Source organism: Eubalaena glacialis, chromosome 9, assembly GCF_028564815.1.
Source record: "Eubalaena glacialis isolate mEubGla1 chromosome 9, mEubGla1.1.hap2.+ XY, whole genome shotgun sequence".
In the NCBI taxonomy this organism is placed as follows: Eukaryota; Metazoa; Chordata; class Mammalia; order Artiodactyla; family Balaenidae; genus Eubalaena; species Eubalaena glacialis.
The window spans coordinates 10821826-10847891 of record NC_083724.1 but is presented as its reverse complement, the minus strand read 5'-3'; the positions used below and the strand labels follow the sequence as shown (position 1 = coordinate 10847891).

Sequence of the window (26066 nt, the reverse complement as noted above, 5' to 3'; positions counted from 1 at the left end):
GTGGCTATACCTCAAAACACCTCTGCCTGGAATGTTTTTCTCACTTACCCATCTGGCAAAGTTCTAATTAATCTTCAAAAAAGCTGTCCAAGAAATTACTTACTCCAGAGCATCTTTTCTCAGCCTGCTGCCTCACCCAGTAGTTTGAAGTAGTCTCTTATCTGTGTTGTTTTAGTAGCTCATGTACCATATTTTAGTGCCTCTGAGTCTGTTTTCTCATCAGGTTTTCCACCTGATTTCTAGTACGGTGGCTGGCACAGAGCAGACAGCATTGGATGATGACTGCTGAACTAATAAACAGGGTATCTCAGAACCCAGAGCTTTCGAGCACACACAGCTTTCTGTATGGTGCCCTTGATTCATCTTCTCAACCTCTCCCACGTTACAGCTCAGGAAAGTAAGGCTCAGAGAGGCAAGTACACAACTACACATTCAGTTTTCTTATTCTAAAATACATTTTAAAATATTTCTAAAAGCAGGATACAGTTTACAATCAATATGTACATTTAATATTCTTTCTTTCTTTTTTCCTGAAGAGCTATTATTAAATTAGTGGTGTTCTAGAATTAGTCCCTAGTGGACCCCAGGAAAGGTCCTCTGACTCCGAAATGTGTGTGCCCCCTGTGCCAGCACAGAGCCTCTTGGGAGTCTATGTCTTTTCTCTTCCTTTCATTCTTTTTCTTTAATCTAATCCATGCCGGTGACTGCCCGAGATGGAGTGAATGAATAGATTTTGTGATGGAAAAGGAACTTCTGAAAGATTAGCAACTAGCAGGAAGAGTAAATGCCGGTCAAATGTAGTTCTGGCGAATGACACATTTCAAGGTTTTCTGATGTGGCAGTTGCAGGAGCTCATAATACCCTTTTAAAATAACTGGGTCTCTGAAGTAGTTCCAAAAGATTTTTGTTTGAAATAAATTGTCTCAACTCCCAAGCTTTCTGGATAAAATAGTTGATTGCAATGCCATCTTTAACATGCTCTGCTCTGTACTCAAGAAGATCCATCAGGAGCCTCAGATCACTCCAGCCAGGAGGAGGCTCAGGTGAGATGAAACAACAAGATAAAGAGGCAGAGCGAGGAGGCAGGAGGAATATGTAACTGGGAGATTCCGGCCTGGGTCACTTCTGACTTGTGAACATCTTAGCAGTCCTCATTTACTGTATCATTGTCCTACTGGGTCACTGGATACCACGTATCAGGTCTTTATTTCTTATCCAACCCCCACGTGTGAGTGGCATCTGCATGACTATTTATTCTTTCATGAGGAGGAGCAGTTTTCTGCAGAAATTCCAGCCTTTTTGACAAAGAACATTTAAACAGTCCTATTTACCTTTCTTTCCTCATTTTTTAAAAGAGGATACAGTATAAGGAAAGCATATGTCTGTGTCTCTGGCTGGCAAACTACTTTCACAGAAGAAAGGTTACTGGATTTTCTGTCTTTACAATTACACAAGAAGCAGGACTCTGTTCAGTTTTACAGCCAGAAGATTCTTTAGCTAACTTTAGCCTTTGGAGAGTATTTCAGGTTAGAAGAGTGTTAAAAATGCTACTCCATCTAAAACATATGGGCTTCTCTTTTCCATAGGGCAGCTCAGGACAGGTGTATGTTGCTTTAAGAAAGCTAGACATAAAACATTAAAACTGACACCAGTACAGACAAACTGTGCAATTACAAAAAGAATTCCTGGCTTTATATCCAGATTCACCACAGGGTTCCTTTAAATGCTGCACTTCCCTGATGCATTTAGATCTTAGAATCAATGAACATTTCTGTTTACAGAATTTTAAATTTGTTCTCCCATTAGGGTTCTAATAAGCAACACGGTACAATAAAAAGAGTATGGCTTTGAGGTCAAAAAAGCCTGGGCTCCAATTTAAGATTATGTCATTTACTTACTGGGGAAATCTGGGTAACTTTAACTTCTCCTAGAACTGAGGAAAGGGAGGCTGAGAGAGGAAAGAAAGTATATGATCACATGTATAGTTATCATAGTTCCTTAATTCTAAGATGCACATTTGCCCCTACTTTTTAAAATTTCTAAAGTCTCATCTATAAAACAGGCACAATAAAATCTCCTTTCTAGGGGTGTTATGCAGATTAAATGAGATGCTATCTGTAAGTACACAAAGGCACTCAATAAATCAGCTCTTACCCCATTGGAATAGATCTTGGGGAAAGACCAATTTCTCCCTGACACATAAATCCCCTTAAAACATTGTTAATAAATAATAATTTGTATATAACTGTCTAGGTCTATTTGGCATGAAAGTAAGGCCTCTCGTGTGAGGTTGCAGGGAGTGAGTCAGAGACCCTGGTGCTGCCGGTTCATTCTAGCAGGTCTCTTTTGGGTATAGGCTCCGAATCCCCACCCTGGCTTCCTGGGCTCTGGGCCTGGTCTGTATTCCTGTCATACTGCAGCCATCAACTCTGTACTTCAATTCCTTTCTTTGTGTTCATATTCTCTGTATGTCCTATTCCCTCTTTGGGCCTCGGTGTATTTCACAGTGGTTAGAAGTTTAGATTTTATTCTGAATGCAACAGGAAGTCATTGAAGGGTTTGGACCAGATATAATTTGATTTATATATATATATTTTTTTAATAGATTTTATTTATTTATTTATTTATTTTTGGCTGCGTTGGGCTTCATTGCTGCGCGTGGGCTTTCTCTAGTTGTGGCGAGCAGGGGCTACTCTTCATTGTGGTGCGCGGGCTTCTCATTGCGGTGGCTTCTCTTGTTGCGGAGCACGGGCTCTCGGCGCGCGGTCTTCAGTACTTGTGGCACGTGAGCTTCAGTAGTTGTGGCACGTGGGCTTCAGTAGTTGTGGCTCGCAGGCTCTAGAGCGCAGCCTCAGTAGTTGCGGCGCACGGGCTTAGTTGTTCCGCGGCACGTGGGATCTTCCTGGGCCAGGGCTCGAACCCGTGTCCCCTGCATTGGCAGGTGGATTCTCAACCACTGCGCCACCAGGGAAGCCCCTTGATTTATATTTTAAAAAACCTCTTTGCTGCTTTGTAGGCAAGAGACTGGAGGGGCCAAGAGCAGAGGCAGGAAAAGCAGCCAGGGTGTATTTCAACAGTCCAGGTGAGGTCTTGGTGATCTGGATTCATCCAATGGAGATGGAAAAGACTGAATTCAGGACATATTCTGGAGGTAAAAATGAGAGGACTTGCTAATAGATAAGAAGAGTGTGGAGTCAGCACAGGGAAGAATTCAAGGGTCATTTTTACTACTTTTTTTTTTTTTTTGGGTGATGGGGGGAGAAAGTTAAGTAAATTAACTTCAAAGTAATCTGAAATGTTCTTTTTATATTAAAATAGTAAGCCTTTAACAGCCAAGGCTTTGAAAGACACTGCCCCTCTCCAACTCTTCACAGCTTAAATGTGAAGGTCACAATTTCAATGTCAATTTCTCTGGGAGGTGTTCCCTTACCATCCATAGAAAGCAGTGAGCTCCCCTGCATCTCATCTTCTCTCTCTCAGCCCCTCATGTTTACTCTCACTTTAGAATGTAAGCTCCTCTTCAGCAAGGGTCCTGTAGATCTGCTTCACCACAGTCTCCCTGCACCCAGCATAGGTCTGACCCATGAGAGCATGAGTGAGTGTACACACAGCTAGAAATACATTACAGATCAATATTTACACCTTACATGAATTTTTAAGATAAAACTTGAGCATCCAATGCTGTCATCATTAGCCGTCCCTCAGATCAGAACCTCACACACCCTGTGGCAGATGTCCACTCCCCTCTCTGCTCCTAGCAGTACTTTAGGGAATAGTGTTTGAGAAGTCCTAGACGAGACTATCTCCTTGGTGACATTCTAGAGGTCTAGTGAAAACACAGTAAATTAGCTATCAATAATGTGGTCTGTAACTCCAAACAGAGATGTTAAGAGGGAGTTCACTTGACAAAGCTAACATTTATCTTTCAAATTCTAGGTGAAATTTTATACGGGAAAAGTAGGAATGAATGTCATAAGTCTTATTAACAATATTATAAGAACTTTTCAAAAAGGATCTTCAGACTAATAAAAATTTGTCTTTCGCATCAAAAGGCAAGAATGGACAGGGGTGAGAAAAAGTTGATATGCTTCTGGTTCAATCTTTCAGCAGATGATAAAGAAAAACTCCTCCATTTTATAATAACAAATATTGAAATAGAGCCATACAGAACACTATTCTGCTTAGAAAATCCTACTTCGAAGCCTTCTCTCTTTTGTAGACCCAGAGATACCTCTATTTCTGCATCAGTGTTACAGCTGAATTTAGATCTACCTCCATTTCTCAAGTGCCTCTGTCATACCCAACATCATGCTTAAGGAGGCTGGTAAAGGTTGGTGTGTAATAACATTTTAAACAACATCAAAATACTAAGAAGCTCAGAAGGTCATCACTGATTGTGAGGATGAACTTGATAAAAGGAGAACTTGACAAACTAAGGCCTTAACTCACTAAACAACAGGTTAGTGTATTTTACTGGTTAAATCAAGGGACCTGACAGGCTACTCTTCATTATGTTAAAAACATACCCACCCAACTGTTAAAATTATAGTAAAGAAGTTTCAGCTAATTCTTCTAAAACTGGATTCTCCATTTACAATTTGCTTAAACCGTGGGGACTTTCTGCCAATGCAAGTAGATTCCAAATGTCAAGTAGGTCAGTAATAAAATGAAAAGCTGGAGAGAGACTTTTAAAAGAGACATTTAAAAATAGGCTTAAAAAAATGGGCCTTAGCAGAGAACTGACTGGGACACACTATGAAAAGATTACTGTAAGTTCAGTACATGAATATTAATAGAAAAAACCCTGCAGTGTTCATAAATGGTTATGACTTGATGAAATAATTACAAATAATGCAAATCAAAATTTTAGATCAGTTGCAAGTGTCTGTAATGATATTCTATCCATAAAAAGCAAAAATATTTTAAAACCCTAGAGGTTTCCATTGACAAAGCTATTTACCTAAACAAAGAAGAATTCTTTTGCTCAAATATCTATCACCTTCTGATTTTCTACAAATGAAAATTGGTGAGGGAATGCCAGGGGGAAGGGCAACAGAGTATTTAAACACTAGGCCAGTCATTAAGCCCACAGCTTGATTTAATAATGAAATAGTTTAAGTTCTCAATTTTTTATTATTAAACAGAGAGTTGTATGGTCATTCGGGAAAAAAAGATGAGCGATGTTAAAGGTTTGTGAGTAAGCAGCTAGAGTTCACTGTCAGCCTATGAAAGGAGTTCTGAAATCCTGGTCTAATACGACTAACCTCTAAGGCACAGGCAGTGAGAACTCTTGACCCCACATGGCACATGCTGTCTAATCTCAAGTGTTATTTCTCCCATCTCACTTAAATTAAATAATAGTAGCAAAGAGACAAGTGCTGTTCTGCGCCCAATCAGGTGAAAGCTGTTTGAAGAGAGGGCTGAGCCAGACACCGGGCATGGCGGGCACCTTCTTGCAAAGACTGAGCGGGTCACTGTGGTAGAGGCTTAGGAAGTGCAGGATGAGTGTCTCTAACCTGGCATCTCCTGACACCAAGTTCATGACTAAGTTCATGTGTCATAATGGGTAAGTAATAAGTATTTCACAGCCAACTGTGAGCACTAACAGACTTTTTTTTTTTTTTTTGAGTAAATGTACTAGTGTTTCTTTCTATGACAGGAGGATTTTCCTCTTCATTAATCACCCTCCAAAACAAGTCCACTCCACAATACAAAGTTCCAAAACAGAAAATATACCCTGCCTTTACCAAGTTAACCTTAAATAAACATCTTTTCCAAACTGGAGATAATCCTTCTATTTCATGAGACCAGACTTAACAAAGCAATAGAAAGAGGTTCTTATTTTAAAAAGCTTTTTGGATCAAGAAAATGGACAGTAATTTATGTAAATGCGTCAATCTCAATTGACTTCTCTAGTATGAAAAGGAATAAATAATGCAGATGACTGTTTTTCAGACGAGTCCTAACTCTTTGCCAGTGATATGGCAAAGACGCTGATGGAAATGGCAGGGATGTGTACACAAAGGTGAACATAAATAAATGTGTGTATAATAAACGTGGTTGCTGGAGATGGACACAGATAAATAGGTATGCAATTGGACAGGGATGGCTGGAGACGGAGGGAAAGACACTGGTTCAGCTGTATCCCAGTGAGTTCACAGGGCTTTCATGATCTAAAAAATGTGCGACAGCAGAATTTCTATTAAGAAGGTTAAAAAAGTTAGTCCTACCTCCTCTTGGGCAATTCAGAATAAAGCTATCTCAGAATATAATAAATATGTCATAAAATACACTATTACATAAAAAATTTAGGGACGAAAACAAGACGAAAAAACCAGGATCCTAAAGGCAGAAGAATGCTTATTTAACACCTTTAAATATCTGAAACTGTTTAAATGCTATTAGATTGGCACCTAGAACCCCAAAATTTCTACTTTCCCCTGGGAAAGTAGAGGCTATGCCTCTTCAATCATCCCTTAAACGCAAAGAGGTTTGACCCCCATGCAATGGATAAAAGTCACCCAAAAAATGAACAAAAGAGGTGTTTGGAAAAACCAGAACACCATTCATCCCAGCTAACGACTTGTTCATTATGAGTGATGATGGATAAAGACTTCTCATGCTGAGATGAAATCAAGATTTATATGCATTGTTTCCTCTCCCAACTTGTGGGAAGATCATCATCATTTAATTCTATCTCTGCGGCCAGTGATGGGCATCCAGAGAGCTGGTTATCAAACGGCGCAGTCAGCTGGCAAAAGCCGAAACGTGCAGTTGGCACATCTGGACGGAGCCGCCACAGCCGAGGGTGAACAATGACTCCTGGCAAGCATCCAAATTGCTTGCAGACGCTAGCAGGTCTCATCTACAACCGCCCCTACCAGCATCTCTCTCTCTCTCTCTTTTTTATGAGAATCAGATTTTCATTGCTCCAGTCAATTGCTCTCCTCTGCCATTTTTTACAGCTCTTATCGTTCCCCTGGAATATGGCCTTGAGACAGCTCATCCGTGTCCTTCACTGGGTTATCTCTTCTAACTTTTATTAAAACTTCAGCTTTCATCTGAAGATAGCTAATTAAATCTGGAACAGATTACATTCCTCCCCTTAAAAGGAACACAGAACTATTTTCCTCAACCCGAGCCACGCTTTTTTTCCCTTTCCAAAACATAAAACCAACGGTGTTTAAGAAGTCTCATTTGCTTACAAAGCTAAGACATTTGACATGTCATAGATAGGTTGATTTATACTAAAGTTGTCTATGGTGTGATAAATCTTTGAGCTATTTCTCAAAATAATTATTTCTCAATATTGGGAATATTTTCTTTTCTCGTATCCTTTAAATATTACAGCTAATACCACCAGCTTATTTTCTGTATAAATTGGGTAATGAGGAATTAGCGATTAACAGCTACTTGTGTCAAGTGATTTATCTTAAAAAAATTTTTTTTTTTTACAGTTGCCCTCATTTTGGTAAAAATGAAAAAATGTTTTCTTTTATTCTGTACCCCAAACACTAGCAATCAGAAGTTTCCCCCATGGAAAACTACATGAAAACATGAAATTAAAAGCAGTGCTTCAAATTTAGGGTTAAATCAGTTTTCCAGACAGCTTTATGCCAACTAATAGTTAGCTCAAGTAGCGTTGTCTTAATCTATCGCAAATTAATGATGAAGCTTCCATAAGCGACATGGACACATTCTTCTCACACATGTCACTGACCCAATCCCTTCCTTGGGCCCAGGGGCAGCTTAAAATCACTCTTCTGCTGTACACTTGCTATTGAACCCAGCAATGACATCTGAACCAATCTAGCCAGCCATCAAGCACCCACCCATACCCACACCCACACCAACACCCACACCCAGCACTTTTAACTAAGGGTTAAGCTTCTGTTGCCAGAGTATGATTTAACTGTCCCACCTGAAATTTTCTGGGATCCTTTTCTTCGTTTCACTGCCTTTAGCAAGATTTCTTTCATGGTGACCTTTGTGTTGTCCACCTGAATAAGGGAGAATCCATGAGCAGCATTTCTGTAGGAAAAGACAAACATTAAATCAAGACCAATATTCAACCAAAGAGATGTTAATACAGTCCTCACTGAGTTTCAGTTTGAATAAGTGTACACCGAAGTGTCAATTATTTTAAAAAGGGTTAAATAAACAAACTTCTAACGGGAAAAAGAGAGCGCACGTGCGAGAAAAGCATTCTAATATGAACAGTTCCAAGTGAAAGAGAGGGCAGAATTAGGGAAGATGTTTCTATGTATCTTAAATTGAATCCAATTGGTCTGTGTGGGTCACTAGTACCATGGCTTCCTAGTGTTGGTTCCCAAGCCAAATCCTGCAGCAAGGACTAACAAATGATAAACTTGGCTTGTGTCAGTAGATGTCACTGCAGGCAGATACTACCATTATATTAAAGCTCATGGAGCCCTGGAGGGAAAATGGGGGGTGGGGGGGTGGATATGATAGCCCAAAGCAATTTAGAATAAGGAAAACAAAGACTCTCCCTAACTGGCAAGCAAATAAATAAATTAATAAACAAGCATTAAAAAAAAATACACAGTCTGTGTACACTTCAGTAGTAATGTTTTAATCTACTTAGTCTTAGAAGGTCAAGCAAAATATTAGCTGAAGCGTAAATAATTACGACAAAATAATAACACTACTTATAAGCTTCTAGCCAATCACACTTGGGGTGGGGGGGGTCATCTAGATAAGAAAAAACTGGTAAGGAACAAGTAGCCTTAAAAAAGAAGCCCATCCCTGGGTGAGGTATAACTTCACTAAGACCGTTAACTGCAATAGCAGGTATCACAAATACTACTCACTATGCTTGGGCACTGAAACAAAACAGGCCAATTCCAAGCAGCTCATGTAACAAATGGGACCCAAGTTTCCAACTATGGAACATGGGAATTGCCACAAGGAGTTTGGTTGCATTCCCATTTCCCCATAAGAATCTCAAAGCGGAACACAGCCAAAAAACATGGCAGAACTTCATACTGACAAGAAAACTGAAAGAAAAGCCAAGCCCCAAGCTAAGCCATGGAAAAGCTTCCCAATGGTAGGACAGGCTGGGAAGGAGCCTTAAACCTAGTTTGGACCCAACCAGGTGGCTGGCTTTCCAAGGGGGCTGGGGGCTGATCTCAAAACCAAGGACCCAATTTGCTTCCCTAATACAAAGACATCTCCACACCCCCTCCTCTCCATACGGCTTGCTGTTTAATCCTTGACATTCCATTTGTTACAAGGCAAAAGCCGATGCTGGTCTAGCCAGCACGATCATCCATTTTAACTTGGTCAAGTTTTGCTCTTGAACAGCAGGCCTGAGAACTGTCAAGCTAATTTTACTGAACACTCTGTTACTGAATCATGCCTGAGCCCCGGCCGTTCTTTACCTCAGAAGCTGGACCCCATCCCAGAACAATCTTTAAAAGTTTATTTTACTGATCAAAGCAAAATAAGAAATAGCTCTTTTTTTAAAACTATATTTAGGGAGCGAGGTAGTAAGTGATGCTCTGGCAAGAGTTCTGAAATGTAAAGTGCCTTGTGCATTTATAAACTTGTGGGTATTTGCTCTGGCACTAGGCCAGTGTGTGTTTGGAACAAATGCCAATCATTCGCATTCAGACTTGCCTTCCCCTGCTTTCTCCTCGGAAGTCAGTATGCGCTCCATCTGTGACAATATGCTGGGCGATGGATGAGTAGGACCTAAAAGGAACACCAGTTCTTGGGTACTCGCAAGCTAGTATTGGGCTAGATCTCCCAAACTTCCATCTGTCCGGGTTCCACCTGAACTATTTTAGATTTGAGTCTGCTTGTAAATTGCTTACATTCTCTCCTAATCTGCTGCTGGCTGATAGCGTTATTTCCAACCAATACATTTATCTTTTCAGCGAAGGCAGACTAAAAGCTCAAAAGGAAGCTGTGTGTTTGGACTAACTTCCATAAATTAAAAGTGTCCTTTTAAAAGATTTCTGAACAGAGGAAAATCCCTAGTCTGTATTTTTCTGTCATTTTACCAAAACGTACCTGGGTGACAAGGTTAAAGCATGTGGAGGAAATCCCTGGCACTTATCATCCACAGGCATTACTGATAAACTGTGTGGTGGAGGAATAAAGGATTACCTTCTGTATTTTTTCATTACACTTTTCTTTTGTTACAGAATACATAAATCCATTGTGGCACAATGTAATATGTATCACCATGCTACACCTGCGGACGCTTCCGAGCGGCTGCCATGTCTGTGCAGTCAGGAATGATAAGTGAACCACCCGTGAATGTTAACGATAGTGATCATTCTGAGGTAACTCGGCTCTCCATCTTCCTTTACAGCCTCTGTGCTGAAGCCAGGGTAGCAAGGTTCATGAGAGGAAAATGAAAACAACAGTGAAGGGAAGGGGCATGGTCGGCACTCGGAATGTGCCTTCGCGGGTGTGCGGGATCTCACTCTGGGGCTCCGTTTCGGTGAAAACGTGCACATTTAAAGGAGAAAGAGGTTGTGACCCACGTCCTGCGCCCTCAGCCAGACCTAATGAAAGTTTCCTCAGGTCAGCCTCGCACTCCACTCACTCCTCTCCCTCCAGACGAACGCCAACCTTGGATCTTGTCCCAAGTCTACGGCACTTAATGTTTCTAAAACACAAGAGTACAGGATCTAAGTGGTTCTCGGAATTCATGTAGGTGCAACTGTTAAGTTACGCTCCCATTTAATAAATGGATATGGAGACTTGCTACCACAATTTTCAGCTTGACTTCCAAACAGTCTGGGTTTTATGCCTCATTTCTTCATATCCAGGATTTTTTATGGGCTTTCTAAAATGTCTACGGAAATACATCCTTTAAAGGCACTTTTATTTAATGTTGGGCACTGGGTCTGAGACTGAGGAGACGATGATCTTGGGGGACCCGGGGCAGCAGGCGGGGAGGGTGCTAGCCCTGCTTCCCTTCTTCATGGCACTGCATTTCAGTCTCTGGGTTGTGACCTGCGCTGGGGATGACCAGCCCTTGGACAGACAGGCAGATGGACGGACAGACAGGTGGGCTGCAAACCCACTCTCAGCTAGGAAACTGCTCCTCCTCCAGCTCCCCTTGTGGACAGACAGCTTCTTTTCTGCCAGTGCAGGGCATTCTAGGGGCACTGAGCAGAAGCAGCCGCCCTTCCGCAGCTCCTTGCGTTGCCCGTGCTGGGTCCAGGATGACGCGCCACCTCAGGGAGCTGACTAAACGCTGCCAGGAGTGCTTCAGTCAATTCCAAGTTAGGTCCTGTCAAGTCTCATAAACACTGAAAAACGTATGGGCATTTTAAAAAGAGATTACTCACTTGAGGAATTCAGCTCTGTCCCAGTGCAAAGCCACTCAGTTACCAGAGGGAAGTTTTTAATACCAGCATTAACCTAACACAATGAGCATTTCTGCACTAAGCACTGAACTAGAGGCGGCGGTGGACAGAGAGAGAAGTAGGGGCACAGGTCTTTATCTGAGAAGCTTAGATTCTATTTATAGGGGCAGAGCTGGAATCAGAACCCAAGTTGGAAGGCAACATATTGTAGAGGAAGACACATGGGCTGGGAGTTAAATACCTTTTGGTTCAAATCCTGGCTCCATGGCTAACCAAAATGTTGTCTTAAAATGTGGGAACCTCAGCTGCGTCCACGAAATGAGGAGGCCATGTCCCTACAGAATTGCCAGGAGGATAAAATAGACAATGAATGCCAAGCACCTGGAACTAAGGCTGGCAAACAGTAAAAGGGGTTTACGATGTTCCTTCTCTTGTGTTCCCCTTGTCCCAAGTCATCACCCCAAGAGAAGAGGCCCCATTCAGCCCATTTCCCCAAAACCCCCAGGAGATATTGCTTATTTGGGGGAATGGATCTCAACCTTCATTGCTCATAATTGATAACACAGGGCCATGAAAATGTGCAATTGGCTGGGCATGGTGGCAGCACTGGGACACTATCAGTAAACAGCCCCTGGCCCAGGCATCAAACCCCCCCTGAAGCTCAAAGCAGGGCACCCTGGGCTCCGGTTTTATGGTTTTCCTTTTTGAGAGAGTAAACCAGAGAAGTAGGTACGTTCCACCTCGGCTTAACTCAGCTTTGGGTGGGGATAGTGGAAGTCAAAAATCAAGGTGATAATGCAGAGAAATCCAGTGAGATTTATTAAGTGTCTGCTTCTGCAGAGTACAAGATGTTATTATTCAACAATTACAACAATAATAGTAGCATCTACTACCTACTGAGCACTTAGTATGTGCCAAGTGCTGTGTTAAGCCTTTTAAATCTGCATTAACTCATTCTACCCTAAAATAGGCACTAATAAATTATACCTATTTTGCAAAAACTGAGGCTGGAAATATTAGGGAATTTACCTGAGGTCACTCATCTATTAAAGATCCTATTTTGGATTCAGAAATCAACAATACGGTCCCTAATCCAAGTAGCACAGTCCAGTGGGAGAGAAAGACAAAGAAGCAAACAAAGAATTATAGTTCTGCATGATAAGCACAAAGATGAAGGCAAGCTCAGAGTGCTGCCAAAACATAGGGGCACTTAACCCAGCCGGTAGGGGTGAGGGGGATCAGAGAAGCTTCTTAGTGGAGAGGTCTCAAAACATAGTTGTCATTTAGCTCTGTATCATACTGAAAAAATGGTGGCAACACCAGAAGGCAGCAGAGCACAGCAAGTTCTAGAATAGAGCCTGCTTTGGAGTCCCAGCTCTGCCTTCCTTGGGTAAATGATATAATCTCTCTAACTTCTAGTTTCCTCATCTACAAAATGAGGCCAATTCTTAGACTATAAGATTGCTGTCAGGGCTAAATACTTCTAAAATAATTAACATAATACCTGTCATAAAGTAAATGCTTAATAAGCAACAGATAATATAATAACTATCAGCTTTTCTTCATACAAAGAAGTGATATATAATGACGAGAAAATGACTTCAGTCAACATTTACTGAGCGCTTACTTTGTTCATTTAATCCTTCCAGAAAAGGTAGGTGTTATCATCAGTCCCATTTTATAATGGAGGAAATTGAGGTTTGGCAAGGTGGAGACACATACCTGGAATTACGCAGCTAAGAAGTGGACGAACCAGAACTTGAACCCAGGTCAGCCAGACTCCAAAGCCTGTGTTTTAAACCTCCCTATGGCCAAGGGAGTTTGGGGGGACTAAGGGGAAGAAGAGACTTCCAGAGAGCATATCTTCCAGATTGGAACCACTGACCAATCTATGGAAAAGGTCAACTCCCACTGTAACAAATTCAGTTTGATTATAAATGTCCCAGCTCTTAGACTAACCATATGACCTACAAGACTGCTTTTTAAAAGCCCTTGGAAAACGTCCTGGTTTCCTGAGCCACAGTATCAGTTTGTGAAAGTGGGAAAAGGCTGCCAAGAGTAGCACTCCCTCCTCCAGTCCTGACCAGTTCATAATCGTGATGAAGACGTACTCCTTTGGTTCCCAGCCTGCTCTGGTCCCAATTCCATGCATGTTCATTTTCGAGCATTTCAAGGTAGAAAATGAAAATATATGAGCAAGAGAAAGCCTTATAATTACTGCAGCATGCCTGCTTTAAAGGAAGTCCTTCGGGTATTTCTTTATCCATAAAGAGAGTTTACACTAGTGGGAATGCCACATTTTGTTTCCCCTTGCACTGACAAAAATTTTTTTTTTAAAGATCAAAGCATATTGTGTGAGTATGTGATATTTGACATTGGACAAAGTACTCTTTTTCAAAACAGACATTTTCCAAAAACATAACTCACTAGACTAATGGGCAGTGAGAAGCCAAAATGACTGCCCTCCGCCTTCTCCTTGTGTATCTTTGCCAGAGTCCTTGGGACTTGCCAAATCCGGTCATGCCTGCTTAGCTTGCTCGACTGATTGTGCCAGAAAAGAAAATAAGACACAGATGTATTTGAGCTCTTTGAGATGCCAGTAAGAGAGACAGCTAATGGCTTCATTTCGACCCTCCCCTTCCAGCTGGGCACAGGTGGGGGATAATGAGGTCCCTCTCCCTAATCAAACTCAATTATTTACTACTCTATATAACCGCAAAGACACTCACATTCAGTTCAGAATATAAAACACACCGTGGGCTACCTCCAACCACTGCCACTGGGTATTTATAACAAACTCAAGTGGCTAACAGTTTGCCTTGGCAGGAGTTTAAGTGTGTAAAGTTTTGCAAACTGTTTCTGTTCAAATATGTCCTGCTGAAATGGGGTCCCAGGCGGGGTTCCACAACTGTCAGGTCAGTGAACTGCAATAACATCTGAGAATGTATTCACCACACAGTGCAGACAGGATCTGGAAATCAAACGCTTCGTTCTATCACACCCTTCTGAGAAGCATCACGGTTTTTTCAACAGCAAGACTGACGCTGTATTAATAAACATTACAAGTCACTAGCCTGACATGTACATAGCAGTAGCTGACAGACTCCAACACAAGCTGAGGGGAGAACAGAGGAAATCAAAATGAGACATAGTAACTAAACATGGTCAAAGGGGGTGGATCATGAAACAAATCACATTAACATAAGAAATGTGAGTCCCAAACTTTTAAGATATATAGCAACTAAAGCAACAATCTGGTATAATTTTTGGATACCAAAGTAAGTTGATGGCTATCTAAAATATGTGCTTTTATTGTAGGAACAAAGTTATCCTGGCACAATTTCAACAGACAGACATTCCAGTGAGCAAAACATACATATTTAGCTTGTCTGACCTTTAAATTCTTAGAAGTATGTAATTAATGCTTTCCATCTTTATTACTTACTCCAATATTTCTGTCACTTTAAACAGACACAAAGAAAAATCTTTTCTTTTCTTTTCTCTAGACAGTAGCTGTTGCCAAAAAGGAAATCAAGTCAGATTTACAAATACAAAATTAAACAGGCTGCATATGTTACACTTCCATACACGAGGACAATCTGGACAATGAAAATGTTTGCTAATACAACAGAATGAAAAGAAACAACACACAGTTGGTCCTCTATGACTCAAGCAAAGAATAAATAACTAGGATAATTTATAGCCATATTGTCAGGCCTGGTTACAAAGAGCACAGGCATCTTTTTTTATTCCTTGCCCTATTTTAGCCCTGCCCCTTACCAAACTGCATGACCTTGGGTAAATAACTACCTGTCTCTGATCCTCAGCTTATATATTATAAAGATAAGTTGCTTATAAGGAATAAATGAGATAATGGCTACTAGGGGCACCAAACTGAGTGTGCAAAAACGCTCATTTCTTCCCCTCACCCCCACTACCTCCTCTCAAGACCATTAAGGCAATATCACATTAAGAGTACGTGAGTTTTCAAACTAATGATATCTTTTCATAACGGTCTGGTCACTTAGGGTGTATTGTGGAGATCTCATCAAGAACGTATACTAAAACCACTGAGACCCTTTTTTGAAAGGCCCTCATACAGGAAAGAGCAATGAATCTAGGGCATGCCTCCTGAAAAAGCAGCTAACCTTTCCCTTTATGCAGAGCCAAGAGAAGCCACAGCAGTCTCTGGGAGCCCTCTGGGCCACACTGACTGAGGCAGCCCAGCTTCTGGTACAAGATCCTCCAACGTCTACCCAGTGGTCCATTTCCCAAGCAGCAAAATCCTAACTGGATTCTATTTGCTCTGCAGCTCTTGGTTAAAATGATTCCTTTCCCATATCCACCTGACATATTAAACATTTTAAGTAAAACACATATATGGGAGGGCAATTTAATTAACTGACTTCTGATCTAGGAAGATTCTGTCCGTTTTATTGTTTTTGACTTTTCTTCCCTTAAACCCCTTCTTCCCCACCCCAGAGTAGGATCCCAGTGTGAAACATTAATGTCAACACATGTAATGCAATGACACCACCCCAGCTGCTTTTGTCATTGCCATTTTTAAAGTCAACTCAGTTTCACAAATTCTGATTGAATTAGCCCATGCTGGGGGATGGGAAGAGATGGACAATGCAAGTTCCTCTCCTGTCCACTCCAAGATCTCATTTTCATTTTCCCTTGTCCTACTATGTCTAAAGGCCTTGGCGTGGTCATTGTTGGCAAGGAGCACTTCTTCAGATGCTGAAAACCAGCTGAGATCCAGCTCTTAACTAGTATTAGGGGCCACCCCCCCGTACCTCTCTGTCCCCTACTTCTCCCCTCCCGCACTCCTGACAGCCAAACAACTTCAATGCTTAGGCTCAGAGTAGCTACTAGCAGTCAGCAAGTTAGGGACTCCTGTTTACATACACGTTTGCTCTGTCCAAAATCAATCAAGAACAATGGATACCTTAGAAATCCGCTTGCTGATCTGGTAAAGGAGGCCGTGTCCACTAACAGGCTCCTAATTTGTACTTTGTTAGAGTAATCCATTCTCCTTCCCCTAAGGACAACTCTATTTCCAGGGGTTTCCTGGGGCCCAAGGGCCTGGGAGGGCAAAACCAGCCTAGCCCCAACTCAGTAAGAACATCAAAAGGTATCCAGCTCCACACTCTTTTCCACAAAACACTTTTCCAATTAGGGATTCATTTAAGTTAACTAGCTCCTGTTTTTAAATGTAAGTCATTATATAATGTAATAAGTCATTATCTCTGCATGATGGAACAAAGAGAAATTTGAAATTTTCTTTTATATGAAGAAACAGATCTTCTAATTTTTCTATTCTGTTTTCCGTAAGATCTTATGGAAAAACCCGAACGAACTTTTGGGCCAACCCAATATAATGGACATGTATTAATTGTGCAATAAAAAATAATCCAAAGAAAAGTTAAACCCCATATACAACTTAGTATGAATTATTCAGGCTGATAAATCTCTGATAAAAATAACAAATAGCAACTACATAACACTTCCTACACACTAGGGTCTGAGCTAATTTTCTCATAGCAGCATTTCCTACCTGAGGTTCATGGACCCCCCTAGGGTCAAAAGATACATTCACAGGCTCTCTTGAGTTTCAGAATTTAAAAATTTTGCTTTTAGTTCAATGAAAATCATGTACATATGATTTTCACTGAAAAGCAAAATTTTATATAGATAGATAAATAGATGTATATATAGTGACTTATATAAGCAATAGATAGATAGACATGGATATAGACCATTCCCAGTCTTCCATGTTCCTCATTCTCCATCCAGCTGGGGGAGCCCTGAGTCACTGCTTGGAGGAGGAATACCCAGGAGAGCCACCTGACCTTCATTAGACAGATGTGAACAAGAAATAAACATATAATAAAGCCAGGGTCAACCAATCTAGCCCACGTCCATTCATTTACGTATTTTCTATGGCTACTTTTGCACTATGATGGCAGAGTTGACTCACAGAGACTGTATGGCCTGCAAGCCTAAAATATTAACTATCTTGTCCTTTATAGAAAAAGTTTGCCAACATGTGGGATGAGCTGGTGAGATTTGGGGGGTTGAGTATCCTAGCAGTTGGTTATTTAACATCAGTAATAGACTTAGAAAAGCCAAATGGCATCAGTGCAAGCTACGTGCCAAAACAGTTTGTTGAATGAGGAAAAGTGGCAGGAGAAGTGTACACAAGGCTCTTTATGGAACAGACTTGCTGATCTCTGAAGAATTCATCCCCTGCAGTATGCAAGTCACACTGTGCACAGGACAAATGAGGCAGAGAGCCCATCTATGAACAGAACCAATTGACAACAGCAGAAAGTAAGGTGACCCAACATCCTGGTTCACCCGGGACTGAGTGGGGTGCTCTTGGACTTAGGACTTTCTATTTTAAAACAGTCAGTTCCCTGGTGGGGAAGGGATTCCGGGCTTAGTGGTTAGGATTCCGGGCTTTCACTGTCGTGGCCCGGGTTTAATACCTGGCTGGGGAACTGAGACCCTGCAAGCTACACGGTGTGGCCAAAAAATAAAAAAAAATAAAACAGGGAAAATTCTGGGTAGGACTGGCATAAACTGGTCATCCTAGCAGAAATGTTCTTTATTTTTCCAATTAAAAAACATTTAAAATTTGGGGTGGAGGGTGCACTATAAATCAATTGGCCCATTAAAATAATGGACTAGTACCTAAAAATACATTCATTGTTTAAAAGGACAAATAATATGATAGTCTGATGTTTCATATGAAAATCAGAAGATTCAAGTTGACAAGTAAAACAATTAACATCCATTAAACCCCACATCAGTGATTTAATTTCAGCAAAACATCATCTGTTGCATTAAAGTTGTTAATTTTTATTTTATTAATGTTATAGTTTTATTTGCATTTAATTTGTAATTTTTTTGGATTGCATAAAGACATGGAATTTATAGCTAGAATTTTACATTTGTATGTGTTTAAGTAACATTATAATAAAACAAATTTGGGCAAACACTGAAGTTTCAGGAGAATTAATTTTCCTTTAAAAGAGGTCTGTACATTACTTACATTTAAGAACACTCCTCACAACAAATCCATGAGGTAGTAATTACCATCCTCACTTTACAGATGAAGAAACTGAGACCACAGTCATGGAGCAAGTCACTAGTGAAGCTGAAACTTGAACCCAGGTTAGCCTAAGTTCAAAGGCTGTGCTGCCTCATTTGGAGTAGGGAAAGATGGTATATTGGAGACTCCTGGTTGAACGGTATGAGGGCCTCTGAAAAACAGAAGGCAAGCTGGGGCTTCATGGTATTCAAAAGGCAGAAACAGGGCTGTAGAAGAGGTTAAGTGGGCTCAGAAAGCAAGGTGGGACAGAAAGCTTGCCCAAGGGCCCCCTTCTCCCCGAGCAGCCCGCAGACACCTGAAGATTCATTCGTTCATTCCTTCTCTAGGAAGCCCTGTGCTAGGCGCAGGGATGGTTTAGGCAGTAATGCAAAGATGGTTCAGGCGGTAATGCGAGCGATGGGCAGCGGCAGATGAAGCTTCGCTCGCTCACTCGCCTGCTGCCCACCTCCTGCTGTGCAGCCTGGTTCCTAACAGGCCGCGGACAGGTACCAGTCCGCAGCCCAGGGGTTGGGGACCCCTGTCTTAAAGGATGTCTGCCACAGAGGATGTCTGCCGATCTCCAATGTCCACCCCTGCCCGTGTTCAGCAAAAGTTATTCCAATTCAGCCTTTACTCAATCCCTCTATTTACTCCGTTACCACCATAGTAATGGAGCTATGCTGGGTGTTGTGGGGCACTAATGATCCAGTTCTTGCCCTCAGAGGATTTTTATTAATAATAACAACAATTGGGCTTCCCTGGTGGCGCAGTGGTTGAGAATCTGCCTGCCAATGCAGGGGACACGGGTTCAAGCCCTGGTCTGGGAAGATCCCACATGCCGCGGAGCAACTAGGCCCGTGCACCACAACTACTGAGCCTGCGCGTCTGGAGCCTGTGCTCCGCAACAAGAGAGGCCGCGATAGTGAGAAGGCCCACGCACCGCGATGAAGAGTGGCCCCCGCTTGCCACAACTAGAGAAAGCCCTCGCACAGAAACGAAGACCCAACACAGCCATAAATAAATAAATAAATAAATTTAAAGAAAGAAATTGCATCAGCATTTAAAAAAAAAAAATTTCATGTCAATTTAAAAAATAATAATAATAATAATAACAACAATTGCAGCAAACACTTAGATAATGCTTATTTAGGCTAGGCACTGTTCTAAGTGCTTTGCACATATTAATGCATCCAATCCTCACAACAGCTCTATGAGAGAGGTATTATTACTACCCTCATTTAACTGAGCCGTAGAAAAGTCAAGTAATTCATCTGAGATTTCACACACACTAGTAAGGGCAAGGTCAGAATCGGCACCCAAGAAGTGGCTCCAGGGGCCACCATGCTCTTGAACTTTGGCCTTAAGACAGTGGGATTCACTTGAATGACTAGACCAATACTTGATTCCCCTACCCACATCCCAACCATCATCAGGGTGTTGGAAAAAACATGGACTTTGAAGTTAGGCATGGGGTTAAGTCCAGGCCTGACAGCAGTACTTCCCAGCCTCAGTTTTCATGTCTCTAAAATGGTCATAATAAAAACTGGGCTATTTTCAGATTAAATGAAATAACATATACATAGTTGGCCCTTAGTAAATACTAATTCACTTCCCATTGTCAAACATAGCTCCTTCTTCCTGGCTCAGTGCAGTGTCTATGCAGCCACTTCCTGCCCATTCTCCACTGGGAGAGAGATGCAAGGAGGAAAGGGAGGGAATGAAGAGAAGGAGCAATGGTTTCACTTCTTTTGCTGGCACTTCACTCTCTGAAACTTTGGATATGTCCCTGGAGACTCCTAAAGGTCTGCTCTGTCCTGCATTTGCAGGAGACATTTTTCTAACTTAGAATTTAGACCAGAAAGGTGAATGGGAGGTTGTTGAACCAAAAAAACATACACAGGGCAAATGGTCAGTAATTTGTACTATTTCATCAGACAACTGAGAAAAAGAAGAAAGAGAAAATGTATTGACATTTGTTCTAAATGCTCACATATAAAGATTTAACTTGACCTTGTGTTTTCAGAAACACTCCAGACATGTTGAATAAACTCCTGGACTTTAGAATAAAAAAAGGATTGACTGTGGTGCGTGTGTTTGGGAGTGAGAGTGCAGGGATGGGAGTAATTCAGGAAAAAAAAAAAGTATCAGGTTTAAAGCAGTTGTTTTCCCATTCTCTCTTCCCATTCTCTGGAAGGTAGGGTTCACAGTGAGACACTGTGTAGCCTTAGATGCTTCTCCTGGGAAGGTATGCCCAAACCACCCCCAAGCTCATTCTATTGAAAATCACTGATTTTAAAGCTCTTGTTTGAAAAAGGACTTTCAGATCAAAAGACTGCTATGATCATATGTTAATATTTATGTAGTAAAAATTATGTGCTAATGAGAACAATTCTTCTAGTGATTTATTAATAAACAATAGAATTTCAAGCAGAAACTACTGACATTTCGTCATATACATCTTTTAAAGTAAAAAGAAAAAACTTCTAATGATACCTTGTAATGGTAAGACTGAAAAGATGGTTTTATGAATTTTATTTGTAGCATTGTAATAGATACCTCTTCAGAAGGCTATATATGTCAATACAAAGCGAGAATCTGAAGATGTTTCTACCCTGATCAATAATCCTCTTCACAGGGAATTATCCTAAGGAAGTTATTCAACAGAAATAAAAGGGATATAGATAAGGACTATCATTATAGAATCACTTGTTAAAACCAAAACAAGGAAACAATCTAAACATCCTCTGACAGGCATCCATTTCATCCCGTACATTTTTCTGCTGTATTGCTCATCACATTTGAATGATCTGTTTGACAACTCTCCCCCCACTAGACACTAAGTTCTATAACAGGGGCTGTCTCTGTCTAGATTTTTTTGAAAAATTAAAGTACTACTTTATCAAATGAGTTATTTTATATAATATGAACATCAACATAATTACAATTGTAAAAAATTTTTTATAACAAGGATGAACTGATTTTCAGATTTCCAAATCAGAGTCAACTGTACATTTACACAGAACTGTCTTTGCGTGAAGTCCAAAAAGGAACAGCATAAACATGAGGGTTTCTGTAGCCCCTTTATTTTTGCTGATCAACGGTTTGTTAGAAAAGCAGCTGCAGGTTTTTACCTAAGGTCTGAGACATTACATAATAAATGTAGATTGTAGGAATTAAGAACAGATATCAAAATATTTGTAATATACTGTTAAGTAAAAATAACACAATATGTACGCTAGAACTGAAACTGTAATATATATACATGTGGAAATGATTATACAAAAATGAAAATAATTATACTGGGATGGAGGAATCATTGGAAAACTTTTAAATTACTTTAATATTCTTTAAAGTTGTTGTTTTAGTGCCTCTGAAATGTAAAAAGAAGGAAAATACGTGATGTTATATACACCAAACATGATTTCAGGGTAGGGATGAAATGACAATAATAAAGCTTGAGGAGCCACCCCCGGCTCACTCCCAGGCACACAATCCTATTTTTAGTAAAAACCTGAAACAAAGGCAATATGTTTTTAAAAGATGGGGGAAAGTCCTCTAAAGCAATCCCTCTTCTGGACAGTGAATTTGCTGGTTACTAACAGCAGGGGGTGCCAAAGGGATCGCTATTGCTCCCAGGAGATGGCCAGGAGTGGGACTGTCACGGCCTCTGTTAGAAGACCTTAAGCTGAGAGAACGCTGCAGGTTTTCCCCTAACAACCAGGACATATGTGTAAGACTCAGGTGCTCTACAGATGTTAATGGACAAAAACTACATTTTTATTTTAACTAACTTCTAACTGATATTTAGCATCTCCTTGAATTATGAATGCGGTCAACAAACCACAGTCACATGAGCAGTACTGGTGACTCTGTCATGAACAGAAACCACAGATACCATCATAGCACATTACAATTGTTGCAGATTTCTCAAATATCATTTACACTTACCACTACTTTGAAACAAGAGACGTCAGGAGTTACTGTTAGACCTGCCTCTGGATCTTGTCATTTAATGTACTAATAAAGCCAGTACATATTACTATATCACACATTTGTTTAATAATTTGATAACTATTTAAATATAATGGAATTCTTTCGTACTCCAGTGCATTTTACTCTCTGCATTTACAAACACTTTTCTGAGAAGGGCTTCTGTAGGCTTTACCAGACTACCAAAGGCACAGGAAAGATTAAGAACCTCTGCTCAGTCTAATGGAAGGCAACTAAGAAGAAAAATCAAGTTTGATTTGAACAAAGTTGGAGAGAAAAAGAAGTATTTTAAGTCACAAAAGAGAAGTGGCTGCAATGCACATTTTCAGTTTGGATTCCTTAATGAGAAAGAGGGAAACCCCAAATTTGTCCTTCCTAGGCCCCAAAGTACCCCAGTATTTCCAGAGGTCTGGTTCCTAGACATGACATTCAAGCAGTCTGCATTTAATCCAGGTGCAGAGGCATAGAATACAATGCAAATGTTGTCCCCAACATCTCTCTGAAAGTAATCATTACATGTTGACTCTCCCGATACCAAATATCATTCATTTGATGAACAAAGCCAAAATCCAATCCAAAATACTAGAAGGTAGAGGTGAGATACTGAGATAAATAACAGAGTCAATACTTACATTCGAACAAAGAGCGACTCTTTGGATGTCAGACCAGGAGATGAATACTTTTCAACCAAGGCCAAAGTACTGAAGCCAAACTTATGAATGGGCTCGTTGGAATCCAGTGGGGGGAAATCTGTGTCAACCTCCCCATCATCCTCGGCAATATGCAGGCAGTAGGCACTGACATTGTCACTGTAAGAAAAAACAAAAAGGTAAGTGAACACCAAGGTGAGGGAGGGATGCAGAGACCAGAAGCTATGGTGTACAGCAAACTGGGTAAAACTACTGTTTTACCAAAAACTACTGTTTTTTACCCCAAAGCCTGGTGATACAGTTAGATCTCCCAAACCCTACTTCATTTGATAAAGAGAAAACAGATGGCAGCGCAAAGGGGGAGAAAAACGATGTGAAAGGAGAACACTTATACTGCTCTATTCTTTCAACAAATATTTACTGAGCACCTGTTAATAGATAAGACCCAGAACTTAACCCCTTTGATCAAAGATGAGATTGAGTATCAGCCCTCAAAGGAAGCTTAGAGTAGAGCAAGGGGAAAAAGTAAGCACTACATTAGCTATAATATTTATAAATGTAAATAAAATAAATATCATAAAAGAGAGACAAAACTATAAAGGAGGAAAAAATTATTTGGAGGGAATCAGAGGCCTTTGATTTATGTTCAGGATTAAAAAAATATCTATGCTCTAGATCAGAAGAAGAACTCAAGGTAACCAAGACAATCTTTACAGTTCTCCTTTCTCTGAAGAGTATCAGGCTCACTTGGCAGGATCTGATTCCAAGCACCAAGGACACTGTTAACAGAGTAAAAGCAAATGACGCAATTCATCCTGACGCAGATACCTAGCCTTCTCAGCTACTTCTGGACTTGTCTCACTTCCCCAGAACGTCCAGTCAGTACTCCCAGATTCCAGCTTTGCCCAATTTAGAATTAACACTCCTTCTCCTTTGGGGGAAATAAAAAAGTCAATTTGCTGAAAAAGGGTGGGAAACTATACTAACATAAAGAAAATGTAAAACTGAAATCAACTTAAACACTTTAAAATACCCTGCACCAAAGTTGAACTGTGAAACTGCAAATCTGCTAGCATTCAGAAGCAGGAACCTAATAGTTCACAAGGAGGTAGGATTCTAAATTCTGTGGCTTAAATTTGGAGTTTTAATTATATGATTGATGTTTAAATTAATTAATTGCAAAGTGTATGCTAATTGTTTAATTGGTTGCTTGATCTATATAGATCATTTTTTGAATTAAATGAGTTGATTTACAAAGTTTATTGATTGGATGTGACAATGAATTATTTCACTGACTACCTGATTTGCAATTTTCCCAATTAATTCACAAATCTTTAGCTGCAACTCTGCTTATTGAGAGCGAGCCTACTTCAGGTGATCTATACTCAGTCTGTCATGACTAAGAGATATTTATTATATAAAATAGGTAATAAGGACAGATTAAAATTAATGGGAACTGTAAATTTACTAAATGGATGGATCACAAGAAAGTAATCTGTCTATGTTTGTCACTATAAATTTCATGTATTTGCAATGCTGTTAAGAAACTTAAAATTCATCTCTGAATGGTATGGGAAACTTACCAATCTTTGCAAAATGTTACCAACTTCAACACAAAACACTTGTAGAAGGAGAAGAAAGCCCTTCAGATGAGGAAAATATCATGGTGTAGTAGCTAAGGGCTTTGTGTCCAAAGGGACTTGAGTTCAACCTAAGCCCCATTGCTCATGGACTACGTGATTTCAGAGAATACGCTTCGTTCCCTTCAGATTCCAATTCTACAGAAAGGGTACAATCACCTAGAGGGGGTTTTGAAGTTTTGATGAGATAATATATGTAGTGCCTAGCATATAACAGAGGTAAAAAAATAAATGGTAGTAACTATAATAAAGTCAGATGGAAAATAACTTCTATAGTTAGGTCAACCCTTAAAGACAAATTGTGGATGCATATTAGAGCAACAAAGCAACAATGAAAGTGAGCAACATGTTCTACGTGCAAACATCTGTAACTGGAGTGAACATGTCCACCGTGCTCCAGCCTTGGGGCCACTGAGCCTCCGGGATTTTATGAGCAGGGCAGACACTGATGAAGCAAGCAATGGACAGCACAGATTATTTACTGCCGTGTAAATCATCCTGAGGAATGTCTGTGAATCCCTAGCACCACAGAGGTTTCAAGGGCAAATAATAAGTCTATTGATCAAAGCAGAAAGCCAAACAGTGGTATCAGAAGAATTCTGCTTTGATTGTCACAGGATGCCCCTCGAAACAAACTCAGCAAATGTCACAGCCTAAGCTCTGAAAGCCAAAAGACTCAATGTGCCAAGTGCTATTATTCCCCCCAGTTCTTAAATATAAAGTGTGATATCATTTATTCATTCAAAAAACATTTGTAAAGTGCCTACGCTGTGCTGTAGCCTCTCCTGAGCACTGGGAACACAGCAAGGAGAAAAGTGAATAATCCACTCTTTGTTATACAAACTAACGTAAGTCTTTTCTGGGTCTTCAGTAAAGTTTAGCAGTAAACAGTGCTCCACCCTCTATCAACCCTTAATTGAACATCTAAGGGGAAAAAGATGACTAAAATTCCATATTCTATGCATGGATATTGGTTCCTTTGTGCCTTTATAGGGGAATCATTAATAAAAGAAGCTACTGTGATATTCTGACTTCTAAAACTGCTTCAGGACTCCAAATTAGTACTAGTAAAACAGCCATTAGTATCATTAGCTACATTTATTGAGTACCACGTGCCAGACACTGTGCACAGTGGTTTAGACACATAAGCTCACTGCATCTTCCCATCAGCTCTGTGAGTCCTTTATTATTATTTCTATTTTACAAATTACAAAACTGAGGCTCAATGAGGTTACTCTTACATGCAAGATTAAACAGCATGTAAGTTATAGAGCTGAGATTCAAACCCAGGCAGTCAAGAGCCCTCACTCCTGACTCCCATCTACTCCTCTGCCTAAGTCAT

At 40.5% G+C, this 26066-nt stretch overlaps 1 protein-coding gene across 2 annotated transcripts in view; it reads right to left on the bottom strand.

The window, feature by feature from the left end:
- Window positions 1–26066, bottom strand: part of MAPKAP1 (MAPK associated protein 1) — a 238225-nt gene that overhangs the window by 86764 nt on the left and 125395 nt on the right. For both annotated transcript variants that reach the window (XM_061199926.1, XM_061199927.1), the window contains exons 7-8: window positions 23067–23243; window positions 7922–8031 (exon numbers count right to left, since the gene is read on the bottom strand). In XM_061199926.1, coding sequence (XP_061055909.1) covers window positions 7922–8031; window positions 23067–23243 — 287 coding nt within the window. The remainder of the gene's footprint in view (window positions 1–7921; window positions 8032–23066; window positions 23244–26066) is intronic.